The sequence below is a fragment of the Populus euphratica genome, unplaced genomic scaffold (genome assembly GCF_000495115.2).
Source record: "Populus euphratica unplaced genomic scaffold, PopEup_1.0 scaffold61.1, whole genome shotgun sequence".
NCBI lineage: Eukaryota > Viridiplantae > Streptophyta > Magnoliopsida > Malpighiales > Salicaceae > Populus > Populus euphratica.
In genome coordinates this window covers 551998-576287 of record NW_011499941.1, presented here as the reverse complement: position 1 = coordinate 576287, position 24290 = coordinate 551998, and the positions used below count along the sequence as shown (strand labels likewise).

The 24290-nt window shown below is 30.8% G+C and overlaps 1 protein-coding gene, 2 long non-coding RNA genes and 1 pseudogene across 3 annotated transcripts; 3 read left to right on the top strand and 1 right to left on the bottom strand.

Annotated features, from left to right (window-relative positions):
- The first annotated feature begins 2520 nt into the window (after positions 1-2520).
- On the top strand, positions 2521-6134 carry LOC105137031 (cytokinin riboside 5'-monophosphate phosphoribohydrolase LOG1). Its single transcript, XM_011042597.1, has 7 exons — positions 2521-2741; positions 3194-3291; positions 3465-3495; positions 3935-4034; positions 4841-4911; positions 5073-5216; positions 5844-6134. Exons 1-7 carry the CDS (start codon positions 2628-2630, stop codon positions 5934-5936), a joined length of 651 nt encoding a protein of 216 aa, XP_011040899.1. The 5' UTR covers positions 2521-2627; the 3' UTR covers positions 5937-6134.
- A 1213-nt stretch (positions 6135-7347) lies between these two features.
- LOC105137032 (uncharacterized) lies at positions 7348-8051 on the top strand. Its single transcript, XR_844455.1, has 2 exons — positions 7348-7391; positions 7429-8051. It is a non-coding gene; the product is annotated as an uncharacterized LOC105137032 (long non-coding RNA).
- A 3949-nt stretch (positions 8052-12000) lies between these two features.
- Positions 12001-19886, top strand: LOC105137059 (artemisinic aldehyde Delta(11(13)) reductase-like; annotated as a pseudogene).
- LOC105137033 (uncharacterized) lies at positions 13913-15178 on the bottom strand. The gene is made up of 2 exons (XR_844456.1): positions 14791-15178; positions 13913-14408 (listed from the first exon to the last, which is right to left on the bottom strand). It is a non-coding gene; the product is annotated as an uncharacterized LOC105137033 (long non-coding RNA).
- Positions 19887-24290: the final 4404 nt, after the last annotated feature.

The window sequence follows — 24290 nt, the reverse complement described above, 5'->3', positions numbered from 1 at the left end:
TATTTAAAAAGGGCTATATAATCCAAAATAAATGACATAAGAGGGGTATTAATTAAAAACAAACTTAAGAAATATTTAAAAAAGCAAATAAAAGGTGTTAACTAAAAAAAAAAGAAGGAAAAGTTCAAACTCACATGTCTGGGTTTTTTTTCTTATTTAAAGGGTCCTTTGATGAAAAAAATTGAAAAATGATGACAATGAAGTTTTATACTAAAATATAATTTTTTTAAATTAAAAGAATTATTCTCCTGATAGCAAACACTGATAGCAAACAAAGATGAGGAACTGAAATATACTTTCTAAACAACTTATAAAGTCATCACCTATATTACTTATGAAAATAAATATTTTTAATTTTTAAAAATAATTTTGATCTATATGAAAAATATATATAAAAAATAATAAATGAATCATATTAACCTCATCAAAGATTACAAACACTCAATATAATTAAGAAATAATTTCTATTTAAAAAGGGCTATATAATCCAAAATAAATGACATAAGAGGGGTATTAATTAAAAACAAACTTAAGAAATATTTAAAAAAGCAAATAAAAGGTGTTAACTAAAAAAAAAAGAAGGAAAAGTTCAAACTCACATGTCTGGGTTTTTTTTTTCTTATTTAAAGGGTCCTTTGATGAAAAAATTGAAAAATGATGACAATGAAGTTTTATACTAAAATATAATTTTTTTAAATTAAAAGAACTATTCTTCTGATAGCAAACAAAGATGAAGAACTGAAATATACTTTCTAAACAACTTGTAAAGTCGTCATCTATATTACCTTTTTTTTTTTATTTCAATTCTTTGTCTTGCACTTTCACCCTTCTTCTTGGAAAAAACATGTAATTTGGTGCTAATTTAAGCACAAAAAGACTAAATTGCACATAAAAAAATAGTACTCTTATTTTCTCATTATATACGAAGAAGAGCTTAATAATCTATTTAGCAGGTATCTTTGTACTAAATTAGGAGGTAAGTTTGGTATTGAAATCATTAAAGTTAAGAATAAAGCTCAGTTGTGGGCTATTAAAACTCAGTTTTAGGTTATTTATCATGTTCGAGTAAATTCATGAAATGTTGCTATTTGAAAATTAAGATACTGGATTATTTATTGTCAATTTGAGATTATTATGCAGGGTGTTTTTCAAAAATATTTTTCATTTGAAAATATATTAATTTTTATTATTTTTAACATTAACATATCAAAATTATAAAAAAAATACTAAAAAAACATCAATTTAATATTTTTCTTAAAATAAATATGATTTTAAACACATTAAAAAATAATTAAAAACTCAATACCAAATATACACTTAGGCTTGTTGAGACCATTCGAGCTTGGACTGAATGAAATTTCTTTTTTTCACCGTCATATCACATCAATGGAAATAACATAGTGATAAGTGGATCATTAGTATATTTCTTGACGTTGCAATTAGCATGCTGATCCTTTAATTGCTATGCGAAAACACTTCGTAGGACGTATTAATTTTGTTTTGATATTATATTGCATGATCTTAATCCTCATTAATGATACAATCAATAAATTGAGTAGCATCCTTAAAATAAAATAAAATAATAAAGTTGATTGGTTTGTGTGCTACCTATGTAAAATACAAACCGTGGTAAGTCAAACATTTGTTATGATCGTTTAGCCCTAAGTTGTAGAATGTTAAATATAGAAATTTATTAAATAAACTGTAATACATCTTATATCAATATGATGTTAAATGTATCAATTTTTTTCTCAATTAAAAAAAAAAGATATGGGTGTTGTTAATGTTTTTTTATCATAAAATAACGTTAACGGTAAATCAAAAAAATTTATATATATGTTTAATAAAAAAATTAAAAATTATATGTGCTAATAAATCTATTGATTCCAACTAAAAATTAAATAGTAGAATTGAAATAAAAATATTATTTCTTAGAAAAAAATAAAATATTTTTTTTTAAATAGAACAATAACTCAATATCAAAATTTATTCTTAACGTGCAGAAATTTTTATAAAACTAATCAAAATAAAACATCAAACTAATTCTATATTATTTATTATTTAATGTGAAAAGATTAAATTGAAAATAAAAAAATTAAAAAACAAAAAAATAAAAAAAATTGTGAGTAATTATTATAATCCATAATGGATTGTATTTTTCTCTTATATTACATTTCATAGTTTTTTAATATTTTTTTATCCCACGGTACTTCACGTGTTAAATATCATTTCATGATTTACTGAGAGTTAATTTTACAAAATTAAATTATAATTATTACTGTGACTGAAAAATAAAAAAGTTTGAAGGGTAAAAAGAAAATATTTACGGGGTTAAAAAAATAAAATAAAAAAAGCTTGAAGGATCAAATCACACACAAAAAAAAGAGTAAATGATGGAGCAAAAAAACAAAAACGTGATTTGGTTCGCTTCATATTGGACATTTATGCGTGCTAATGTACGCCAGAGCCACCGCTCTATAAATGCGCCAGCCCGCTCTCAAACTTTGCCAAGCTTGTGTGGAGTACTGGTACTGGTGGGACACTAGTAGGGATTGAGGCAGAGAGGATATTTCTTCATAAGAGCTGTGTTTCTTAGCTTTCTGAGAAAGAAACAGAGGAAAAGGAAGATGGAAATAGAAATGAAGCATTCAAAATTTAAGAGGATTTGTGTGTTTTGTGGTAGTAGTCCAGGAAAGAAAAGCAGCTACAAGGATGCTGCTATTGAGCTTGGAAAAGAATTGGTAATAAGAGAAACAATTTTTTGTCTCTGTTTTCTTTTGTTTCTTAAATTTTCTTCTTCTTTTCTTCCAAATCTTCTTTCTTTCTTTCTAGTTTTATTGGATATGTTTCTTAGTGTCACCACAACTTGTTTATTGTTTTGGTTTTCCATTCCGATTCCTCTGTTATGGCTCTCTGGGTTGAATCATTTCCTTCTATTGTAATCAGTATTGATCATTACTTTCTCTTGCATTGTTTTTATGGGCTTCAACAGCTCTGTTTCATGGACAGATGATCAATTTCTCTTCTTGATATTATATGTATCTATGTTGGTTTCTAAGTCTCCACTTCTTTCTCTGAGCTAGCTGCATTATACATCCATGTCCATTGTACTCTTAGAGAGATAAAAATCTACTTTGATGGGATGGCCGCTTCACTACAGTGGCTGATGTTCTTTTCTTCTTTCTTTTTAAAGGTATCAAGGAATATTGACCTGGTTTATGGAGGAGGAAGTATTGGTTTAATGGGGTTAATTTCTCAAGCTGTTTTTGATGGAGGCCGCCATGTGATTGGGTAAAGCCTTATCATTCTTGTTTCTCCCTCTCTTGTATACTTTTCTTTTCAGCTATCTTCTTCCCTCGTATATTCAAGAAGGTGAAGAAACATGCATTGATTGAAAAATGTCTTTTGTTTATTTTCTTGTGAATAATTATTACTGCTAACTGTTCTCATTTGATTGTGTGCAGAGTTATCCCCAAGACACTCATGCCTAGAGAGGTATCTCTTCTCTTACTGAATAGGGCGTGAATCTTTGAGACCTGTGTGTGCATGTGAGAGTGACAGAGGGGGGGAGGGAGTGAAAAGAGAAATGACCTGCTTCTTCTTTCTTTTTTCTAAATCTTTCTTAAATGATTTTGGTCGTTCTTTGAAAGTCTTTTGTGGCAGCTACTCTCACATGAAATTCTACCTCTTTAAAATGAGGATTTTCTTTTCATATTCTTTCCTTCCCTTGTTCGATAAAGCACAAGACTGAAAATGAGGCTTTGTAATATAGGGTGCCTATTTTTTCTTCCATTTCCCTTTTCTTTCACCTCTCTACTGCTTTATGACTGTGGTCTGACCCCACCACCTCTGCCACTCATCATTGCTTCTCTTCAGATAACTCTCTGTCTTAAGAATTTGTTTTATGTTGACAAGGGCACTGCATGTTGTACAGATCACTGGAGAAACAGTAGGAGAAGTAAAGGCTGTTGCTGATATGCACCAGAGGAAGGCTGAAATGGCTAGACATTCAGACGCCTTTATTGCCTTGCCTGGTCGGTACAAGCTTAATACCTGGAAATACTACGATTGCTTTTATATATATATATATATATCGTCCAAAATCTTAAGAAGAAATAAATTATCTCTAGATATAAATTCATTCATAAAGACATAAAAATGCAGATAAAACAAGGTCAATTGTTCCTATTGAGAACAATTGAGATTTAGGGAGCTCTTATTTTCTGAGGTCAAAATGCATTTTCTCTCTGAGCTACAACAATGCAATGCTAGTCTCCTTGGCCTGCATGCCATGTATATAATTGTACCCTCCAATTGACCTCATTAAGAGAAAATCTTCTCCCGCATGGTCCTCTTGCCAGAATTTTTCATGAGGAAGTGCGAGTCATAGATTTCTCCTCTAATCAAAATGAGAATCTGGCCCTGATTGGCGTCTAAATATGTGTCCGGCCGTATGAAACTCTGTCTAAAACTGGCCATGAATTGGGCCTACTGTCATAATGCAAGACTGGAGCTGGCCCTTCAATCCATGATCCCATTACATTCCTAATTTAAGAAGTCATTTCACAAAATACATTTAAACTTCCTATCTAGGGGGAACGCAACGCAATGTCCTAATTTCTGCCAGAGAATCCTTATCCTGATGATTTCGAGACCACATGGATGGAACTGTGCGTATTTGAACCTATGAGATTTTAGGCTTCGCAGATTCACCTAAATTTTGGCGACTGTCGTGAAAAACTAATATCTAACACTTGTAGTCTAACATAGTGTAAATGTGTGTGTTAAAACTACAACTATGGAGTGCTTGATTGACGATTTTTCATGGGATTGAATGAAGGTGGTTATGGGACCCTTGAAGAACTTCTTGAAGTCATAACCTGGGCCCAACTTGGCATTCATGACAAACCGGTAAAACACCTCTCCCTTGTATCCAATTAGTGTACTGTTACTTTCAAGTTTTAACAATCCTGATGTGCAATATCCTCCTCCTCCTCCTCCTTCTTCGTTGGCATCAACTGAGGCAGTAGTTAGTAAAGAAGCAGAGTCACAGTAGGTGTTACATTTTGCAGGTGGGATTGCTGAACGTGGATGGATATTACAATTCCTTGTTATCATTTATTGACAAAGCAGTAGAGGAAGGCTTCATTAATCCAAGTGCACGCCATATAATTGTGTCTGCCCCAACTCCAAGAGAGCTGGTCAAGAAAATGGAGGTACTCATTATTATTTTTAATTCAATTTTCTTGTAGGAGATGCTTGCTACCCAACTACAAGGGTTAAATATTCCTATAGTAATAGCTAATGTTGTTTGTGTAAAGAAAATGGGAATGAGATATTAGTAGGTTAGAATGCTTCATTGGAGATGGAGGTTAGAATGCTTATTTATTAAACTCCACTTGAGAATCAAATTAATGTAAATGTCAAATTTAATTATGAGTTGGGCTTATTAATCCAAATCGATTATATTTTTAAAATAAAATAATGTTATTTTAAGAGGTTTCTCAACTCCGAGTAATGTACATGTAGCTTTGAAATCCTTGTAATTTCTTTCCACAGGTATAATAATACTCCACTACAGTGGCTACATTTTCTACCAAAAAAACAAATTCTTGCAGATAATTGCTTTATTCGCTCTTTCCATTAATAATCTGCCCTTTATTTGTGATAACTCTACCATCTTTTTTAACCTCACATACACGAACTAAACACTTGGGAAATTCAATGCTAGTATTTCTGCCCTTTAATTATCTGTAATAATTACAATGGTTAGAACTCGCCTTAACTCTTAAGAAAATAACACTAATATTTCAGTCTTCCTTACAATTCAATAATTGTTTCAGGAGTATTTTCCACGACATGAAATAGTGGCCTCAAAGGTAAGCTGGGAGAGTGAACAGTTTGACTACTCTCCACAATGTGATATCTCCAGGTGAAAGAAGAGATTGAAGCATTGGAAGAGAGCCGAAGAGCAGGAGGCCTTTGCCAATGCAACGGACTAATTTTAGACGACCATCATGTTCCTCGAGTGGGAACTTGGCTAATTTCTCTCCTTTCTTCTTTTTTTCCTTCTGTTTAATTTAGGCATCACCCTTCTCCCCAACGAATGTCTGCTGCTCTTTTGTATTTTATTGCTGCGAGTGAATGAAAAGAAGGGATAGTAGGTTAGAATGGCCACTGTTTTTATCGGCAATGATGTTCAGTGATCAAAAGATAGTGATCTTTTCTTCATGTCAAGTAATTTTAATTGTGTGTTTTGCAATTAAATTAGATCCACTTTATAAATCAAGATTTTCAATTGTACAAGCCTAATCTCTAGTGGATATCGATCAAATTATTACAAAGAACTTGGTGATGCTTTATTTTTCTTTGCTGCTGCCATGACGAGAGAGGATTTTATTGATATATTTATTCCACTGTCTTATTATAAGTCAACTAATTTTTTTTTCTAATGTAAAATAACTAATGTGTAATTGTTATTAATATATTTTTTCACATCGAGTAAAAAATTATATTAAAAACCTAATATTTTATATAATAAATTATAATAAAGATCATATATGTTAATAAAAGTTAATAAAAATATACGTAAAATCTCAGGCTGATTTTTAATATAATAAATGAATAGAATGATATTGTAATTGTTACAATGAAACATTATTTTCTTGATCTTTGTATAATAATTTTTTCAAAAGAAAAAAGTGAAATTAAAAAACAAATTACAAAAGAATGAAGAGAGCAGGACAAAAAAAAATGGTATAAATAGGCTAAGTTTAGATTGATGAATATTCAAAGTATACAAAATAAAAAAATAATATTTTTTTTCCAAAATACAAGCATAAAGAGGAAAAGAGGAAAAGGTAAAACAAATACTACAAAAATAATTTATAAGAAAAAATAATATTATTTTAAATTAAAAATATTTAAAAAACCAACCATTATTATTCCTGCAATAAATAGAAAGCACAAGTAAAGAAAACCAGAAGAAAAAAACACTAATACAAAAATATAATGTTTATTCTTGCACAGAGAGAAATCTAAAATTAGAAGGAAACAAAAAGGAGTAAAAAAGGAACCACAAAAAACCTCATCAAGAGCTGTGAAAACCAACAATCTTCCTGCCATGGAACAAAAAACCCAACAAATCTCAGACCCATATTCAAAAATGCATTGGAGGCTCCAACACCCAGAAAATACAAATCAAAGTCAAAACCTAAACAAACAAATCATCAAACCTAAACAAAATTCCCACACCTAGAGCCTGCAAGTTCCACCTCCCCCGCTGCCATTTGTCCAACCCAACAATATCTAACGCCTAGCATCTGCCAATTGCCCTAATCATAGAACCCCAGTCCCCTGTATGATATGATTGCCACGAGGCAATTTCTACAGTATCAAAAGTGGACAAAGTTTAAACCGTAAAGAGAGAGGGCCACCATGAGCTGAGCATCAATGGCATGAGAAAAGTAAATGCGACACTAAAAGACAACGTCCAGCAATTTTAATTCTAGAAATCTATCCATTCAATTTAGCTTCGTGCAGCAAAAGGGATAAACATTCAGGGCAGATAAGAAAGAGAGGAGCTGAAAGGTGATCATCTTGTCGGATACAACGTGTAGGCCGAATATAACCATGAGATTCTCCATTAATAAGCATCGAATAGTAAACAGTGGTCATACATTCCATTATCCCCCCGATCCATATTGGATCAAACCCTAATCTTTGCACCCTCCTTCTCAAGAACAAATATTCTACTCTTACCAAAAACCTTCCTCATATCCCACTTCATAGCCATCTCGTACTCTCTTCCTATGCCAATGCTTTTAAGTAATGGAGAATTTCGAGAGCCACAGAGATTAGTCTATTGCGAATAAAAGCACTCTGATTAATGCTATTGATTCTATCTATCACTCTACTAATTCTTTTAGATAAGATTTTAGCAACCATTTTGTAAAATACTAAACAGAGGTTAATATAGGCCTCAGCTGTTTCATATTCTAAACATGTTCAACTTTAGCAACAAGAGAAATAATTGTATGATTGAATCGTTTTAAAAAAAAACGACCAATCATTATAGACAACACAGTACTTAACTAAATTCGAGGAAGTCTGGAAGAAATGACAATCATTCCATCAGAGCCTGGAGCCTTTGTTGGGTGAATAGATCAACACAACCCCCCTTATTTCTACTTTCGCTGCTCTTCGAATGACAGATTGATTCATTCTTCATGTGACACGAGGAGATAAAACAGCCAATACTTTATCAATATTTAGGGGATTTCGATGAAGGGAAGATACCAGATCAATAATAAACTGCAATCCGAGCTATATATGTTGTGTTGTAACTTCCAGTAGCCATTGTCATCGAAAAGTCTAAGAATGTATTGATCAAGCAGCTAGTTTTGTGGATGACTTATGATATCCTTCTTTTCTTTTTTCTTTTTCCTTTTTTTTTTTCATTTATGAGAGGAAACTATAATTAATAACTTAATTATGAGAAAAGGTCCAATACTCTGATTCATAAAAAAAAAAAAGAGGGTATGTTGTTACAAGTGATGCTAGGTACAAAAAAAAAGTTAAAAGGAAATAGGCAAAAGAAAATAAATGTACAGGAATGAAAAGAAAAGTTGTCCAAAATGTACAGGAATGAAAAGAAAAGTTGTCAATTGCTTTAAATATATATATATATATATATAGTTACATGATTTGAATCCTACATCAACTACAATTCTTAACTTTATACAAGTTGTTTATAGCAAAATAAAAGCATACAACATGAATCCTACTGCACTATGTATTCTTATCAATACTTCTTCTTAGCAGTTATATATATGTTTCCTAACTAATTGGTAATTCTTGTCATATAATCTGCTAGAGACCCTTATTCAGAGTAGGACTTGATTATCTGGTCAATCACATAAATCCTTATCTTTATAGTTAATTTATTATTCCTTCGTAGTCAATCACATCTTTTAGCTCTCCTAGAAGATTATGAATTCCGACTCCCTTTGTTGACTGTTTCCGATCTTGCTTAGTCAATCATTTCCTATCTTGCTTGGTTGATTTGATTTAATTTTTCTTGTTCTCTGTAGATGTTAATACTCATTATCAATTTAGCTTTCCTTTTTTTTATTTGGTAGTTTACCATTGTTGTTCTTATTCAGTCTATACCCTTCATATTCCTTTATTTTAGAACATATAATGGCGTATCCCTTGTTATTTAATATTAAAATCAATTGAATAAATCAACAATAATGACATGACAAGCACACATTGTTATCCAAAAATACACATAAAGCCTTTGTCGGGCTTGTTAGCTAATTAAAAAGGTGTTTGAAAGAGCACACATTGTTATCCAAAAATACACATACAGCTTTTGTCGGGCTTGTTAGCCAATTAAAAAGGTGTTTGAAAATATAATAATAATTTTTTTTAAAATGTCTTTAAAATGCATCAAAATAATTTTTTTATTTTTAAAAATTATTTTTTATATTAGCATATCAGAACAATCTAAAAATATAAAAGAATAATATCAAAACGATCTAAAAATATAAAAAAATAATTTTTAAGTAAAAAACATTTTTAAAATTTGTTTAACCTCCATTTGAAACGCAATACTAAACGGAAGCTAAACCATTCCAAACAGTGTGTGCTTTGGCTATTTAGGCATGATATTTAGAATTCTGTTATTTGCTTCAAATTTTCAATATTAACTCCTCAATTTAAAACCCTAATCTTTAAAAAACTCGATATTTTTTCAGAACAAGAAAAGAATTAAGACCCCTAAGCCTCCTCCTTCTCAAAAACACCAAAATGAAAACCTCAAGATCTAGTTCACTAAAATCCAAACTTGGTACCCGCTTCTAGAATTGTGCATAATGTATATTGCATGTCCACAATTAGTACTGCATCAAGAAACACAAATGGATAGTGCCTTAACCCAATTTATGAAAATGCACTACAAGAAAAAGAAGATCGTCACTTGCTCTGGATATCAAAAAGGAAAGACTTCCTTTGTAAAAGACCACATAAACCTCAATAATTACAAGAAATCGATCCTAATATGACATAGCGTTTTTCTTGTAGATAATATCATATGGTTAGGTAGTGCATCAAAGTTTTGATGAACAATAGAAATGTCAAAAGATATCCTACATCATATAGCTATCCAAAGTCATATCCTCCCTCTTTTGGTTGAAATCTAATAATGCCTTTCTATTCATGTATAGAATGCAAACCATCAATTTACGTGATTTGGCCTTAATTAAAGGCCTACACCTAGCAGGTGAGAAGCTTCGGTCTTTTACATAAATTTTAACAAATCCCTTTGAAGATTTAGTACTAGGTGCACATGAAGTCAACTCACTGATGAGGAGACTGAAAGAAAACACAAACTTACTTCTCATATAGAAAACATATGGCCTTTCTGCTATACTGGATATGCAGGTATCCAATCCATTATAATCCAAAAAGCCAGCCAAAACATAATAAGGGTAAAGTAGTTGCGTTAGAACCTTATGTACTAAGTCACATATATAAGGAATTAGAAGAAAGTCAAGCAAGAGTTGAAGATCAACCTTTTATGAGAAAAGAGAAAAATCTTTAGAGTTTTATTGTGGATTCAAATGTAGGAAACTGCCTATTTTCCAAGATTTAGTAATGTGAAACCAAATCATAACCGAGATCTATATAGGGGATAGCCTACTTAAATTCCTCTTACCATGATTTTCCTTTCAAGAAGCATGTTGGAATCCTCTTCATCCTTACAAATAAGAGTGTTATAGTTATATCTTCCTTTACCTCAATGAAGACAAGACCTCAATCTGTGTTACTCCCTTAGCATTTAAGGTCAGACACTAGGAAAAAGAAACACTAGGAAAAAGAAACATTATGGTTTGGAAAAATATCCTAGCCTGTAGGGATCTTCATTTTGAGCCAGTGATAAATCCAATTTCAAATAACAACTTGTTAGTGTGTATATCATGTAGCCAATCAGCTGGTTATAAGTGGCACTAACTTTGTTCATGCAAAATATATATTTTATTATCAATAAACACATTTTTTTTATCTTTAATATTCATTTAAGTTTGGTTAACGAGTCTAAATTAAAGATAAAGTCATTGAGAAAAAAAAATATTTTATAAAGAAAATCATAAAATAGTTATAATTAATAAGGACTCATATTACATCAAAGCATTATTACTAGTCAATGTTATATTAAAATTGAATATTAATTAGAGTAGCGGAAATTAGTAAATATTATATTCTTTTTTTATGAAAGGAAACAGTTATTTTTATATGTTGATGAATAATAGATACCTAGAACTAATATACATATGCTTGTTAAATAAAACATACACTAAATTAACTAGCATAAGAATTCCATATAAAAATATTACTCGTGTCTATGAAAATACTAACATGAAAATTATATAAATAATCTTTAAATTTAAGATCACTAAGTTATCAAATTATATATATTCACCCCTTTTCCACTTGATGTTATTGATGATGACTAAAAAATCAAAGTAGCTTGGGAAACAGGTCTTATGTGTTTGATATTCTGTTAATCTTTTGATTCTAGTAATCTGATTCATTTTTCATTGTTATGGTGGCGGGTGATTGGTGTTTGAAATCTTTAAAAGGTTCCATTTTATAAATTTGGGGACTCTTTGATGCTTAAGTAAGAATTTTTTTTTAAGAGAAAATATAATAATATTTTTTAGAGAAACTCTTGAAAATAAATATGTCATGAAGAATGACAATTGAGAGTCAGGCTTCTACAGATACAATGTCTTTATAGCCTATGCTTCCTTTTATTTTATTGAGGAGAGGACTAAAAGATCCTTTTTTTTACTGATAACATTCAATCCTCTTATGTGTCAAACAGACAAAATATATCTAACTCATTAAGGAGGGAGGAATCTCTAGCTTATTAGAGGGAAAATATTTCCGATTTTATTATAGAGAAAATATCTCTGACTTTATTAGAGGGAAAACATGTCTATGCATGTGCGTTCAATGTTTGGCTAAGCCCAAGGATACTGGATATGGTAGTTCATCATATCCGTATATACTTGGATTTAGCGCTTAACTGAATCCAAAGATATTGGATTATCACCCGACTTTTGATTTTTTTAAAAATTAGAATTCAAATAAAAACAAAACATATTGATAGATCACCACTCATTACTGAAAGAACCACAAGGAACATTATTTGGAAGTCAAGATTTCTCTCAAGCACACCCAATGTACCTAAAAACAACATCTGATTCCATCATAAATACATACATGCATACATATATATATAAACTACCAAAAACACACAACAGCCAAGTAAAACATAAATCTTGACCTTCAATTTTATTCAATAAAATTAACAAGTCAATAAATCATTGAAAATTCACTTCAAAACACACTCACTTTCTCCATTCATGCAAAAAATTCATTTAAATTAATAAATTAAAATTTCATCTCATTTAATTTCTCATCCAATTTGATTCAGACATAAAAAAATAAATCTCCAGCCTATATAATAATTTTGGACAATCTAACAAAATCAAATGAGGTAATTTATATCTCACAAAACCAAATAAAAAAATCAAAAATTAATTAAAAAACAAGAGTCCAATCTAGAAGAAGACAAAAAAAAAGAAAAAAAAGAGACAACCTTACCTTAATCATAAGGATAGAATCAATCCTTTGTAGAAACCGGGACTGAGAAAGAGGGAGAGAAAAACTATTGCCGCTGACAGAGATACTGTTGGATGGATAAGAGAGAGAAAAAGATAGTGCAAGAAAGGAGGTGACAGCAAGAAAAATGGCTGTAAAAGGGATCTCTCTGTTTTCTCCTTACAAAATGGGCCAGTTCAGCCTCTCTCACAGGTCAGTTCATCCCACTTTATCTCTAGTTTCACCTGCCGGATTGATTCAGTAGTTAGTTTCTATTTCAGACATTATTATGCAATCACGCTAGGGATACCGGATTGAATTCATTCCATCCTTAGAAAGTTGTGAGGTTGTTGCCATGATATCTCCAAGAGAAAAGAAGACATCATTACTATGAATAATTTAATTTATATATAAAAAAATTACATTCCTAATCATTATCATTGATCATGATGCATTTTTTTATTGCCACTTAAGATAATTCATATATAAAAAACTTACATTCCTAATCATTGATCATGATATATTTTTTATTGCCACTTGAGGTATAATAATCTTGATGACATTTATGTTGAGATCATGGCCTCAACTCTAAAAAATAAAAGAGAATATAATTTCCCTAGTAGATGTCTTATGGGTGGTTGACAAACAAACTTCATAGTTTTTACGATTGAACCAACATCCCACTTGTATTTGTTGAAAACTTTCCAAAAGCCTGAGGCTCCAACTGCATTTATAAAGATGATAAACACCTAGCCCAAACTTGCTCGTCTCATTAAATTGATGCATGGCATTTCCTACTTATTGAAGATTTGTTAAAGCTCTTATGGAGCAAATGTGCTAATAACTATATGAAGATCCGTGACATATTTCATTCCAGGACTATTTTGATTATCCACCTTTGATAACTTTTTCATTAGGTTTCCATAGATGGCACCATTGATTCAATAATGTCCCTAAAAATCCAAGTAGCTTGATAACAAGGTATATATGCTGGATAATCGGTTAATTTTTTAGTTTTAGCAATCTGATTCATTTTTCATTGCCAAGTAGTCAATGGTTGGTATTTGATATCTACAAAAGGTCTCATTTTACGGATTTAAGAATTCTATAATGCTTAAGTAAATATATTTTTTTTAGAGAAAATACAATAATATTTTAGAAATAGACTCTTGAAAATAAATTTGTCATGAAGAATGGAGATTGAGAGTCAGGCTTTCTAAGAATCCAATGTGTTTTTATAGCCCATGCTTCTTATCTCTTTTTTTTTTTTTTTTTTATCGAGGGAAGGACTAAAAGGTTCTTTTTGGTTGATAACATTCAATCCTCTAATGTGTCAAAAAACAAAAAATATCTCTGACTTGTTAAAGAGAAAAACATCTTTGACTTATCAAAGGAAAAATATGTATGACTTTATCAAAGAAAAAACATGTCTATATGTATATGGTCTCAATATTTGGCTAAACCGAAAGATGTTGAATTTGATAATTCACTAGACTTGTATATATTTAGGATCCACACTTAACTAAACTTAAAAGATATGGTGTTATCACTCAGCCTTATTTAAATTTTTAAATGAGGATCTAAATAAAAATAAAAACAAGAACAAAACATGTTAATCCATCACCACTCATTGCTGATAAAACAGCAAAGAACATTCGTTGTTAGTCAAGATTTCTCTAAAGCACACCCCCATATACCCGAAAACAGCATCTATTACCATCATATATCTGTAAAAACTGCCAAAAACACATAGCTACTGATTAAAACATAAATCTTGACCTTCAATATTATTCTATAAAATCAACTAGTCTATAAATTATTGAAAAATCAATTAAAAAAAAACCAACTTTCTTCATTCATTCACATAATTCAGCATTGAGAAGCCGTAACATGCAAAAATTTCATTTAAATTAATAAATTAGAATTCCGTTTCATTTAACTTCTCATCAAATTTGATTAGTAAGTAAATAAATAAATAATAATTTTGGACGATCTAACAAAATCAAACGTCGTAATTTCTATCTCACAGAACCAAATAAACAACCGAAAATTAATTAAAAAACAAGAGAGAAAAATCTAGAAGAAAGACCAAAAAAGAAGAAGAAGAGACAACCTTACCTTAATCGTAGGGATGGAATCAATCCTTTTGTAGAAACGGAGACCGAGAAAGAGGGAGAGAAAAACTACAGCCGCTGACAGAGAGAGAGAGAGAGAGAGAGAGATAGGGGAAGAAAGGAAGGACAACGGCTGAAAAAGGGACCTCTCTGTTTTCTCCTTACAAGATGGGTAAGTTCAGCCTCTCTCACAGGTCAGTTCATCCCACTTTCTCTCTAGTTTCAATTGCCCAGTAGTTAGTTTCCATTTCAGATATTAAAAAGAAAAGGAGTCGTCCGGTGTCCCAGAAATCTAGAGAGAGAGAGATGCGGGAGGGCATTTTTGTGATCTGATTTTTGGATACAGGGTGGTGCTAGCACCCTTGAGAAGATGCAGGGCGTTAGGTGGGATACCGGGGGATGCTCTGGTGGAGTACTATCTCCAACAGCTCCCGGGTGATTTCGTCCCTTCTTTTATTCTATTATTGATGGTGACCTTTTAATTTTTGCACCTCCAGCTGCTCCTAGCTAATTTCACCCTTCCTGTTTTTACGGTTTGTGGGCCCAACAGTAGCCGTTGCAATTTACCTTTCCTCCTTTTGAAAAAAAAAAAGAAGCTTTTTTCCGTGTAACTTTAATGGAGTGTTTTACCCTGTAGTTGGAAAATATTTTTAAAAAATTAAAAAAATTTGTTTTAATTTTAATTTTAAATTAATATATTTTTAAATTATTTTAATTTTTTGGTATTAAAAATTATTTTAAAAATAAAAAAATTAATATATTTTAAAATAAAAATTACTTTAAAAAGTAACTGTTATTACACTCTTAAAATAATTTTTTAGTTAATTGAATTTTTTATATAAAAATTTAATTATTTTAGTATTGTTTTAATATAATAATATTAAAAATAAAATTTAAAAAATAATAATATTATCTTATCAAACACCCCAATAAAACTGGCTCTTATTATTTTGATAGTTTGGATTTTAATCATTAGATTTATGGGTGTCTAGAGTGTAAGTGTAATAATAGATATAAATTTCTAATTTTACCATAAAACATATAATTATTAATCTATGTAAATTACCATAAAACATATAATTATTAATCTATATAAAAAAAAACTAAAACTTTCACAATAGTACACTTTATTTACAATATAAAATCAATTTTATAATTGAACTTGTTTTTTATTTCAATCTCTGCTTTGGCCACCAAAACCCTCTACCCAGTGAAACTTATTTTCTCTTCATCTTCATCTTCAACCAATGCCCACCAAATAAACTAAAGGTTAGAAGCAGAGCTGTGACTTTGGAAAAATATATTTGCTCAGGTGAAGACATTTATTGAAGCATGCTTCCAAGCTTTTAAAGCTTAACTTCCTATGTTCTTCTAGTTGATGGGTAGGAATTTGTATTATGGTTTATAGTTAACAATAAAATTTTAGTTCAAATACATTGCTGAAAATGTTAAAAAATAAATTTAAAAATATATAAAATTAAAATTAAAATAAAAATAAATTTATTATTAAAATTATACACTTGATGTTTTGTGGAATAAAATTTATTTATAATCGAATCTAAATAGATATTTTCAAGAAATTCTCATTCAATGTAAATCATCATAAATTTATTTTTAACATACTTTATAGCGGTAAATGCTTACTCTTTGATGATAATGAAAACATACAAAATCAAAATAAAACTAATCAATATATTAATCAAATGATTGTGTTATAACTTATTTATTTTGATTAATCCTCGATATAATTCAAAAATAATAGATATATTCTGAAAGCTCTTATGATAAATCACATTAATTTGATAATATTATAGCTGAGATCTTAAATAATACATCTCTTGTTCATTGAAATCTTCAGAATAAAAATTACCAGTAAGCTTGCAAATAGTATCAACTTTAAATAATTTAAAGTTATCCTTAGATTTCAAAATAGAGCTAAGTACAAGAAGTTTCATTGTCCAATCATTAAATCTAGAATTCAACTCTTCCAATCAAAAATCCATTACTAAATTAAATATATTATAATAATAATGTTAATAAATTGTTAACAATCCTCCTTGCTAACATAAATAACTTGTAGGTTTTTTATATTAAATACTTATATAAGGTACGTCAATTGCATATATAATCTATTTCCACATATCACATATTATATGGAAATAGATTACATATATGCAAGATAAATATCATATCTAATATCTTTTAAAGTTTAAAGTAATGTTTAGTTGTTGAGATAATATTAAGTTTAATTTGTGTGATAGATAGTACCATATAATAAATAATAAATAGAAAAAGAAAAAGTGTATCCAACATATGCAGCTACCAGCTTCAGAAGTACAGGAATGCTGGTTCATTTGTGCTTCCAGTTGATCCAAACGATAAGGAAACATGGGGTGATAGTGAGCACAGGCTTGCTTATGTTTCTGAAACCACTGTAATTTTCAAGGACATTGTTCAAGTCCGAGATGATCAGTGGTGGAAAGCACTGTCTGCTGGTTATGTGACTCAGTGGGCAGCAATGCACCCTCAAAAAATAGATGCACTCTTTTATGCCCACTCGGTCGATGAAGTTAAAGCACTTGCACCGCTTCTTGAAAAGTTCAGGTCAGCTGTTGGCAAGAAGGCATACATTGCTATCTCTGGAGGCAGTCTAATTACAAAAAAAAAAAACCAACCAACCATGTTTCTTGCTGTTGATTCTGCATGTGAGTGAAGTTCTTTAGAAAACATTTACAGCGTCTACTTTTGATTTTTAATGAATATTAGGTGATAATTTTGTAGGAGGTGACATATATCTTAAAGAAACCTTATAAATTATAGTGCTTTCTAACAAACTTCTACCAATAGAATGATGCTAGTTATTGTGTACGCGTTAGATTGAAAACAATAGGAATTCGCATCCATGGAATTATGTACACCTAAAGATGGAAAACAATAGGATTTCATTTTATGCTCATTATTGCTAAACAAGTTCTTTGTGCATAAGGAGCACCATGCTAGCATATAGATGAACAAGATCCATATCCGACAGTGTATTTTTTCCCCCTTAATCTGGCTCAAAGCGACAAAAAGAATTATGAATCTATGATCTCTTATTTCTTCATCATCTAGCAAGATATCATGGACATAACGATAACAAAAAAGCTTAACATTCAGAAAAAAACTTCAAGAAGTTTATGTATTGGATCATATGATCTTTATATGGGACCCGCTAATTCATTGATCTATGTGTATTCTTGAAGGTTTTTTCTTGTCATTGTTATTTAATGTTTAGCATTGATGAAAATGCTTTCTCCTATATTCACATTGCATTGTTTATGCCATGCATGTTGTATAGAATTTTTCTGATGTCTTTTAATGGAGGAACCAGGTTTCCCATGTGCCTGGAATTTACTCAGATGCTCGAGTGGATGCATGGAAGAAGGTAGTGAATGCGGTTCATGCCAAAGGGAGCATCATATTCTGTCAACTGTGGCACGTTGGCCGTGCATCTCATCAAGGTAAATTTACTTTACTCTATCACGAAACTTGCAATAAACCTGGTGTCATTTTAGGTCAACCAGCATTTTCCTTGCACTGTTTTTTATTGTCATTGTTGGTTCCAATAATTGTTATTGAAGCACTGGATATTTACCTTTTGAATTTGGGCATTACATCAGTTTATCAACCTGGTGGGGCTGCACCAATTTCATCAACAAACAAGGCCATCTCAAACAGGTGGAAAATTCTCATGCCAGATGGAGAATTCTCATGCCAGATGGGACCTATAGCACATACCCAGCACCTCGAGCCTTGGAAACCTCTGAAATACTGGAGGTGGTGGAGCATTATAGCCAGGCAGCCTTGAATACCATTCGAGCGGGTCAGTGTAATGACATTTATTTTTTTTATTTCAAGGTTTTGGAGCTGCAGTTGTATGTGACAGTTTTTTTCTTTTAGATGGGCATAATTACCTGTCTAGAGAAAACGGAGGATGCTTTACTATATTTTTCCTTGAAGGGTGACGATGATACCTCTCTATGATGGAAGTTCTAATCATGATTGGCCTTTTTAGTTACCTGGTATTGTTGATTCAAGTTGATGGCTTAATTGACTGGATAATTAGCTTAGACTGCTACTTTAGCTCTCGAAACAACGAAACAGGTGCTTTTCGAGCTCACCTGGTTACCATGTGTTACATCAATGATTAATAACGCTCGTAATGAAAACATTGTCCGCAAGTTTTGATGCGGATGAGATCCATGGGGGTTATGGTTACCTTATTGATCAATTCTTAAAGGATGGGATCAATGACAGAATAGATGAGTATGGTGGATCAATGGAAAACCGGTGCCGATTCTTAATGCAGGTGATTCAGGCAGTAGTCTCAGCTGTCGGCGCAGAACTTTTCGAACGTCCCCTGCAATCGATCACAATGATGCCACAGACTCTGATCCACTCAACTTAGGCCTTTCAGTGATTGAGAGAATTAACAAACTCCAGATAAAGGTGGGCTCAAAAATCACCTACCTCCACGTCCAAAGACAGTAAGGCAGACCTGGCACCGAAGATGTGGTGGCGCAAACGACCAGGACTTGGAGGAGGGCATATCAGGGTACCTTCATATGCATTGGTACTGGGTTCCCTAGGGAGCTGGGAACACAAGCTGTAGCTGAAGGTGACGCATATTTGGTATCCTACGGTAGAGATTTTATCTCAAACCCAGACTTAGTGTTGAGATTGAAGCTTAAGGCACCCCTGAATAAGTATTTCAGGGAGACTTTCTACACCCACGATCCTGTTGTTGGGTACACAGATTACCCTTTCCTGAGCAAAGCAAGTGGATGACTGGCACCACTCTCACACCTTTGAATATTGGAGTGAATTATAAGTTTCTGTCCACGGAAGATGATAATTGAATTAAATAAAAATAACCTAAAACATTTGGTGTTTCCACCGTAGTCACGGAAACAGTGCTATGATTTTTATTTTTCAGTACTTTATTTTATTTTATTTTCCAATTGGATCCTTTATCATTGTGTTTATTGGGAATTAGTCTTTGTATTTTGTTTCTCATTGCTTTCTTTGAGACTTTGTAGTCCCAGAAAAAGATCTTGCTATCGGATTGGTTTTTGAATTTGGAAAAATCTATTTGATTTTATGATTTGTACAAAATTAAAAGTTAAAGGACTAAAATTGAAAAAGAATAAGAAAACCATGTTATAGAAAAGAAAAAATTTGTCCTTATGATTTATTTGCTAAATTTTGCTTTGGGGTTTTATCAAAATTTCTTTTTAGTCCTTGTAGTTTCGAGATCAAATATTTTAGTTTCAAGATTTTATTTTGTTCCCATCTTGGCCCTGATTTGAGAGAGGAAAAGAGTCATCGAAAAAAAGCTAAGTTGAGAGAAAGTTATCAGTTTATCAGCCATGAAAAAAGTAGTTCTTGATGTCAATAAGTTTCTTTTAGTGAGAAGAGTTTCATTTAAATGTTCTTTGACATTCATTTTATCTGAAAAAATATTTCAAGGCTTGAAAAGTTTTTTGAAATTGAGTTGATTTTGCATTATGAGATTGATTTTTCAAGTTTAAAACCACAAATGAGTTTTTTAAGGTCTTTTGAGTGTTTTTTATGTGTTTTTAGATAAAATATTTGTTGAAAAATGGAATAATTTTAAAAAATAAATAAATTAAAAAACCCAATCCCGAATCAATTTAATATTAAAAAATAAAATCGATATAAAAAACATTTAATTAAAAAAATAAAGTGAACTTGAGTCCAAGAAACTCGCGATACAAGTCATGTATGTCATCATATTTAATAATGTTTTTTATTTTATATATTATTTTTCATTTAATTATACAATAAAAAAACACTTGATATTTTTCTGTATTTAATAACATATTTTTTTTTAAAGTACAAAAAATGATGATAGCATAAGGATTGGGAAGGCAAAGGTAGATTATATATTGACAACAAAAGATTAATTGCATTCTTTACTGTTTGATTTAAGAAACAAAAATTAAATTGATCATCAATAATAAAAGGTGAAATTATATTTCATAAAAACACATTAATGGACATAAAAAGCATTAAACAAAGAAATAGAAATAATAGCCTGAATGTTGTGAATTAATTAACCCGTTAAACTCATCATTCTATAAAAGATTCAATTAGATTTAATGATTTATTTTCTTAATTTTTTTGAAAACCAAACATAAAAAAAAAGTTCAAGCTCGTGGGTCTAGACATTAAAATAAAACAGCTAAGCTAGCACGTTTGAACCTTTTTATTATTATTATTATTTCATAAAGGAGCACTTTTTATGTATAAAAAAGACAACATATAACAATCAAGGTTTCTATTTCTTTTTCATTTTAAAACCTATTTTTATTCTATTATTGACTCAAAACACCTAGATAATACCTTAAACACCTTCACCTTGATAATCCATGCCCACAATAAACCTAAAAAATCAAATTCAACTCAAAGTAAAACATTATTCACATGATCAAATCTAGCTTCTCGGAAAAAGGAGAAGAAAAAAAACACTAGGGAAAACTCTACTAATGAAATGGAATCCATTAACATAAAAATTGCCTTTTTTTGTCATAATGATCAACAACAATAAATTTCTCTTTTTAAGTCAAAAAATCTAGTGACTTTCTCTCTCTTCTAACAAAAAAAAAAAAGAGGAATGAAAAATGAGGAAAATAATCTTTGGCATCAAAAATAAATTTAGAAAAAATAAAGTGACTGCCTACCTAATAGGTAAAAAAATAAAGGACTAAAATGAATTTTTTAATTAAAATTCTAAGAAGTTGTCTATTTTATATATGTGCTTTGCATTTTAGTTCTTTAATTTTTAATTCAACACTTCCTTAAAAAAAAATACAATTGGATGCTAATTTGAGTTAAAAAAATTTAATTGTGTAAAGAAAAAATTTAATAATCAAATTGAAATTTTTTTAAAAAAATTATTATTTATCTACAAGAGAGTAAACAATAAATGTTGTTACAAAAACAAAGAGTCTCTTACATCAAATTATATATTACTCTTTTTTTTTTTTATTAACGTGGGTGTCCGGGCCAGCTTACACGCACCACGACTAATCCCACGGTCCACTGGACATCCTGTAAGCCTCAGTGAACAGGTTAGGCACCGCGGGGGTGATAGGCGTACCACACAATAAGGAGCCAGCAGAACCAGGAAGAACACCACTTGCCAGCCCCACTCCCACTGAGACTCGAACCAAAGTTCGAAAAAAAACGAGCAGCGTCTTACGCCACTGAACTACAAGCTGCTTGGTTATATTACTCTTAATATCACTGCCAGAAGAGTATAACATGCTCCTGTACGAATTGACTATCGGTTTCTTGTACAAGGGGAGAGCTACTATAGCCAAGATTTTATTAATTAGCTAAAATTCGAGATTGGTTGATATTGACGTGAGGCATGATATATATAGCTAGAAAAATGGAAGGTCCTAAAGGTTTGGAAGTTTTTAATTAATAACACCCTTCATTTTTACCAGCTTTGCATCCCAAAAATTAATTATTTTCTTATTCTTCCTCAATCCTAAATTTCTGATTCCAACCTTCGACGTCGGGCGTTGAAGTGAAAGATGAGAAAATATTAACCTTTGGACCTTCATTTCAGGACAGCCAATGAAGCATCTCTTCTGTTCACGTCAAAATCACTACACGATTATCCATTTACGTACTGCTGATGTTTAAAATCAGGTATACTCTATATGTATGGAGAATTCTAAGGAGTCCATATCTAGGGTTTCAAAGAGAAAACCCATGTGAAATGCCTCAAGTATCAATTCGGTACCAGTCCACTTGTGTATTAAAGCACACTAATTAAGACTAGACCTTCACATAGGTATTGACCGATGGAGGGCAGAATAAATTAAGCAAGCAATACGTGTGTGTGTGTGTGTGTGGAACAAGGACTGCGCATGGACCCTTAAGTCTTTGATCTATATGCCTAATATTCTTAATTGTTAGGCCATTTAAATACTATTTACACGGAATTTGCATCGATCTAAGCCTACGTGGATTCCACTTGAATCACTAATAAGCTTTGTCAAAGCCCCAGAATTGGCCTGTCAACGTTTGCCAGTTCGGGGCTCAAGTCAAAACGTCTTAGTGCGCTCGATCTTCCACGCTTTGATTGCTTTCTTTTTGCAGATAAGATGGTTGACCGTTCTTAGGGTTTGTACAGGTTTGGACTTTGATATTGGCTAGCGAGATTAATAGTAAAAAAAAGAGCTTAAATTCAGTGATTCGTTTGTAAATTTGAGAGAGAATTGGATCTTCTAGCAATGAAGGGTTTCGTGATTGTAGCTACTAATGATGTTCATGCTCTAGGCAATCGCACGAGTGTGAGATCATGCTTGCATGGCATGTGATCTGGCACGAGCATTAACTAAAAATTTAATATGACAGCCAAATAGTTCATAACCCTATCAACAGGATAATCAAAACTAGGTAAAACCGATTCAAATCCTAATTATAATATAATGGGATATATGCATGTGTATGTATGTATAACATTATTAAATACCTTTTTTTCTCATGAGATGATCTTTTATATTCATGCACGGACCTTTATCGCAAAATGAATTGTATTTGATGATGCAAGCCTGAGGTTGATATATATAAGAATCATCTCACAATAAAAATATTTAATTCTCATATAGTTACGACTATAAAGACTTGATATAGTCAATTTTCAAGTTAATTGAGTATATTCAAAGAATATGGGAGTTAATTGAATGAATTCAAAGAAAATAAATGTTTGTGAATAATATAAAATTACTTATTTATCTTTATCTAACAAATTCATCAATTGGTTGTTTGATAATAAAGATTAATTTATCTAACAATTTTTTTTTCAAGGTTGTGGTTGGTATCCTAATCTGCTAAACACAATTTGAATATGTTTGGTATTACGGTAGTTGTTGTGATTGTGGTTCTAAAAAAAATTATTTTATAAAAAATACTTTTAGTTGAGGTTAGTGTGAAAAAATAGGTGTTTAGTTAAAACTGTGATCGAAATTAAAATTGAAGAAAAAGTAATTTAATATGTTTGGTTAATAATGCTTTTGAAATTGAGGTTATAAAATAATTTAAAAAAATATATATTAATATTGATGGTTTTAAATTTAAATATTATAGAATTAATTACTCTTATTACATCATGAAATAAATAATACTTTATATAAAATATTTTTTTATTATTTCATTAAACTATTTATAATTTCATTATGTACAAAATTCATTCGATAAAAACTACAGTTTTCATAATTTTTTGAGCGTGTAATAAAATTAAATAAAATATTATTAGGTATAAAATTGATTTTATAATGCGAGTAAATTTAATTCACTCTATACTAGTTTTTCAAAAAAAAATATTGTTTATATCACAGTGTGAGTGAATTTAATTCACTCTAAACTAGTTTAAAAAAATTAATAAACTGAAAAAAAAAAATTCACATGAACGGTACAAATAAAATG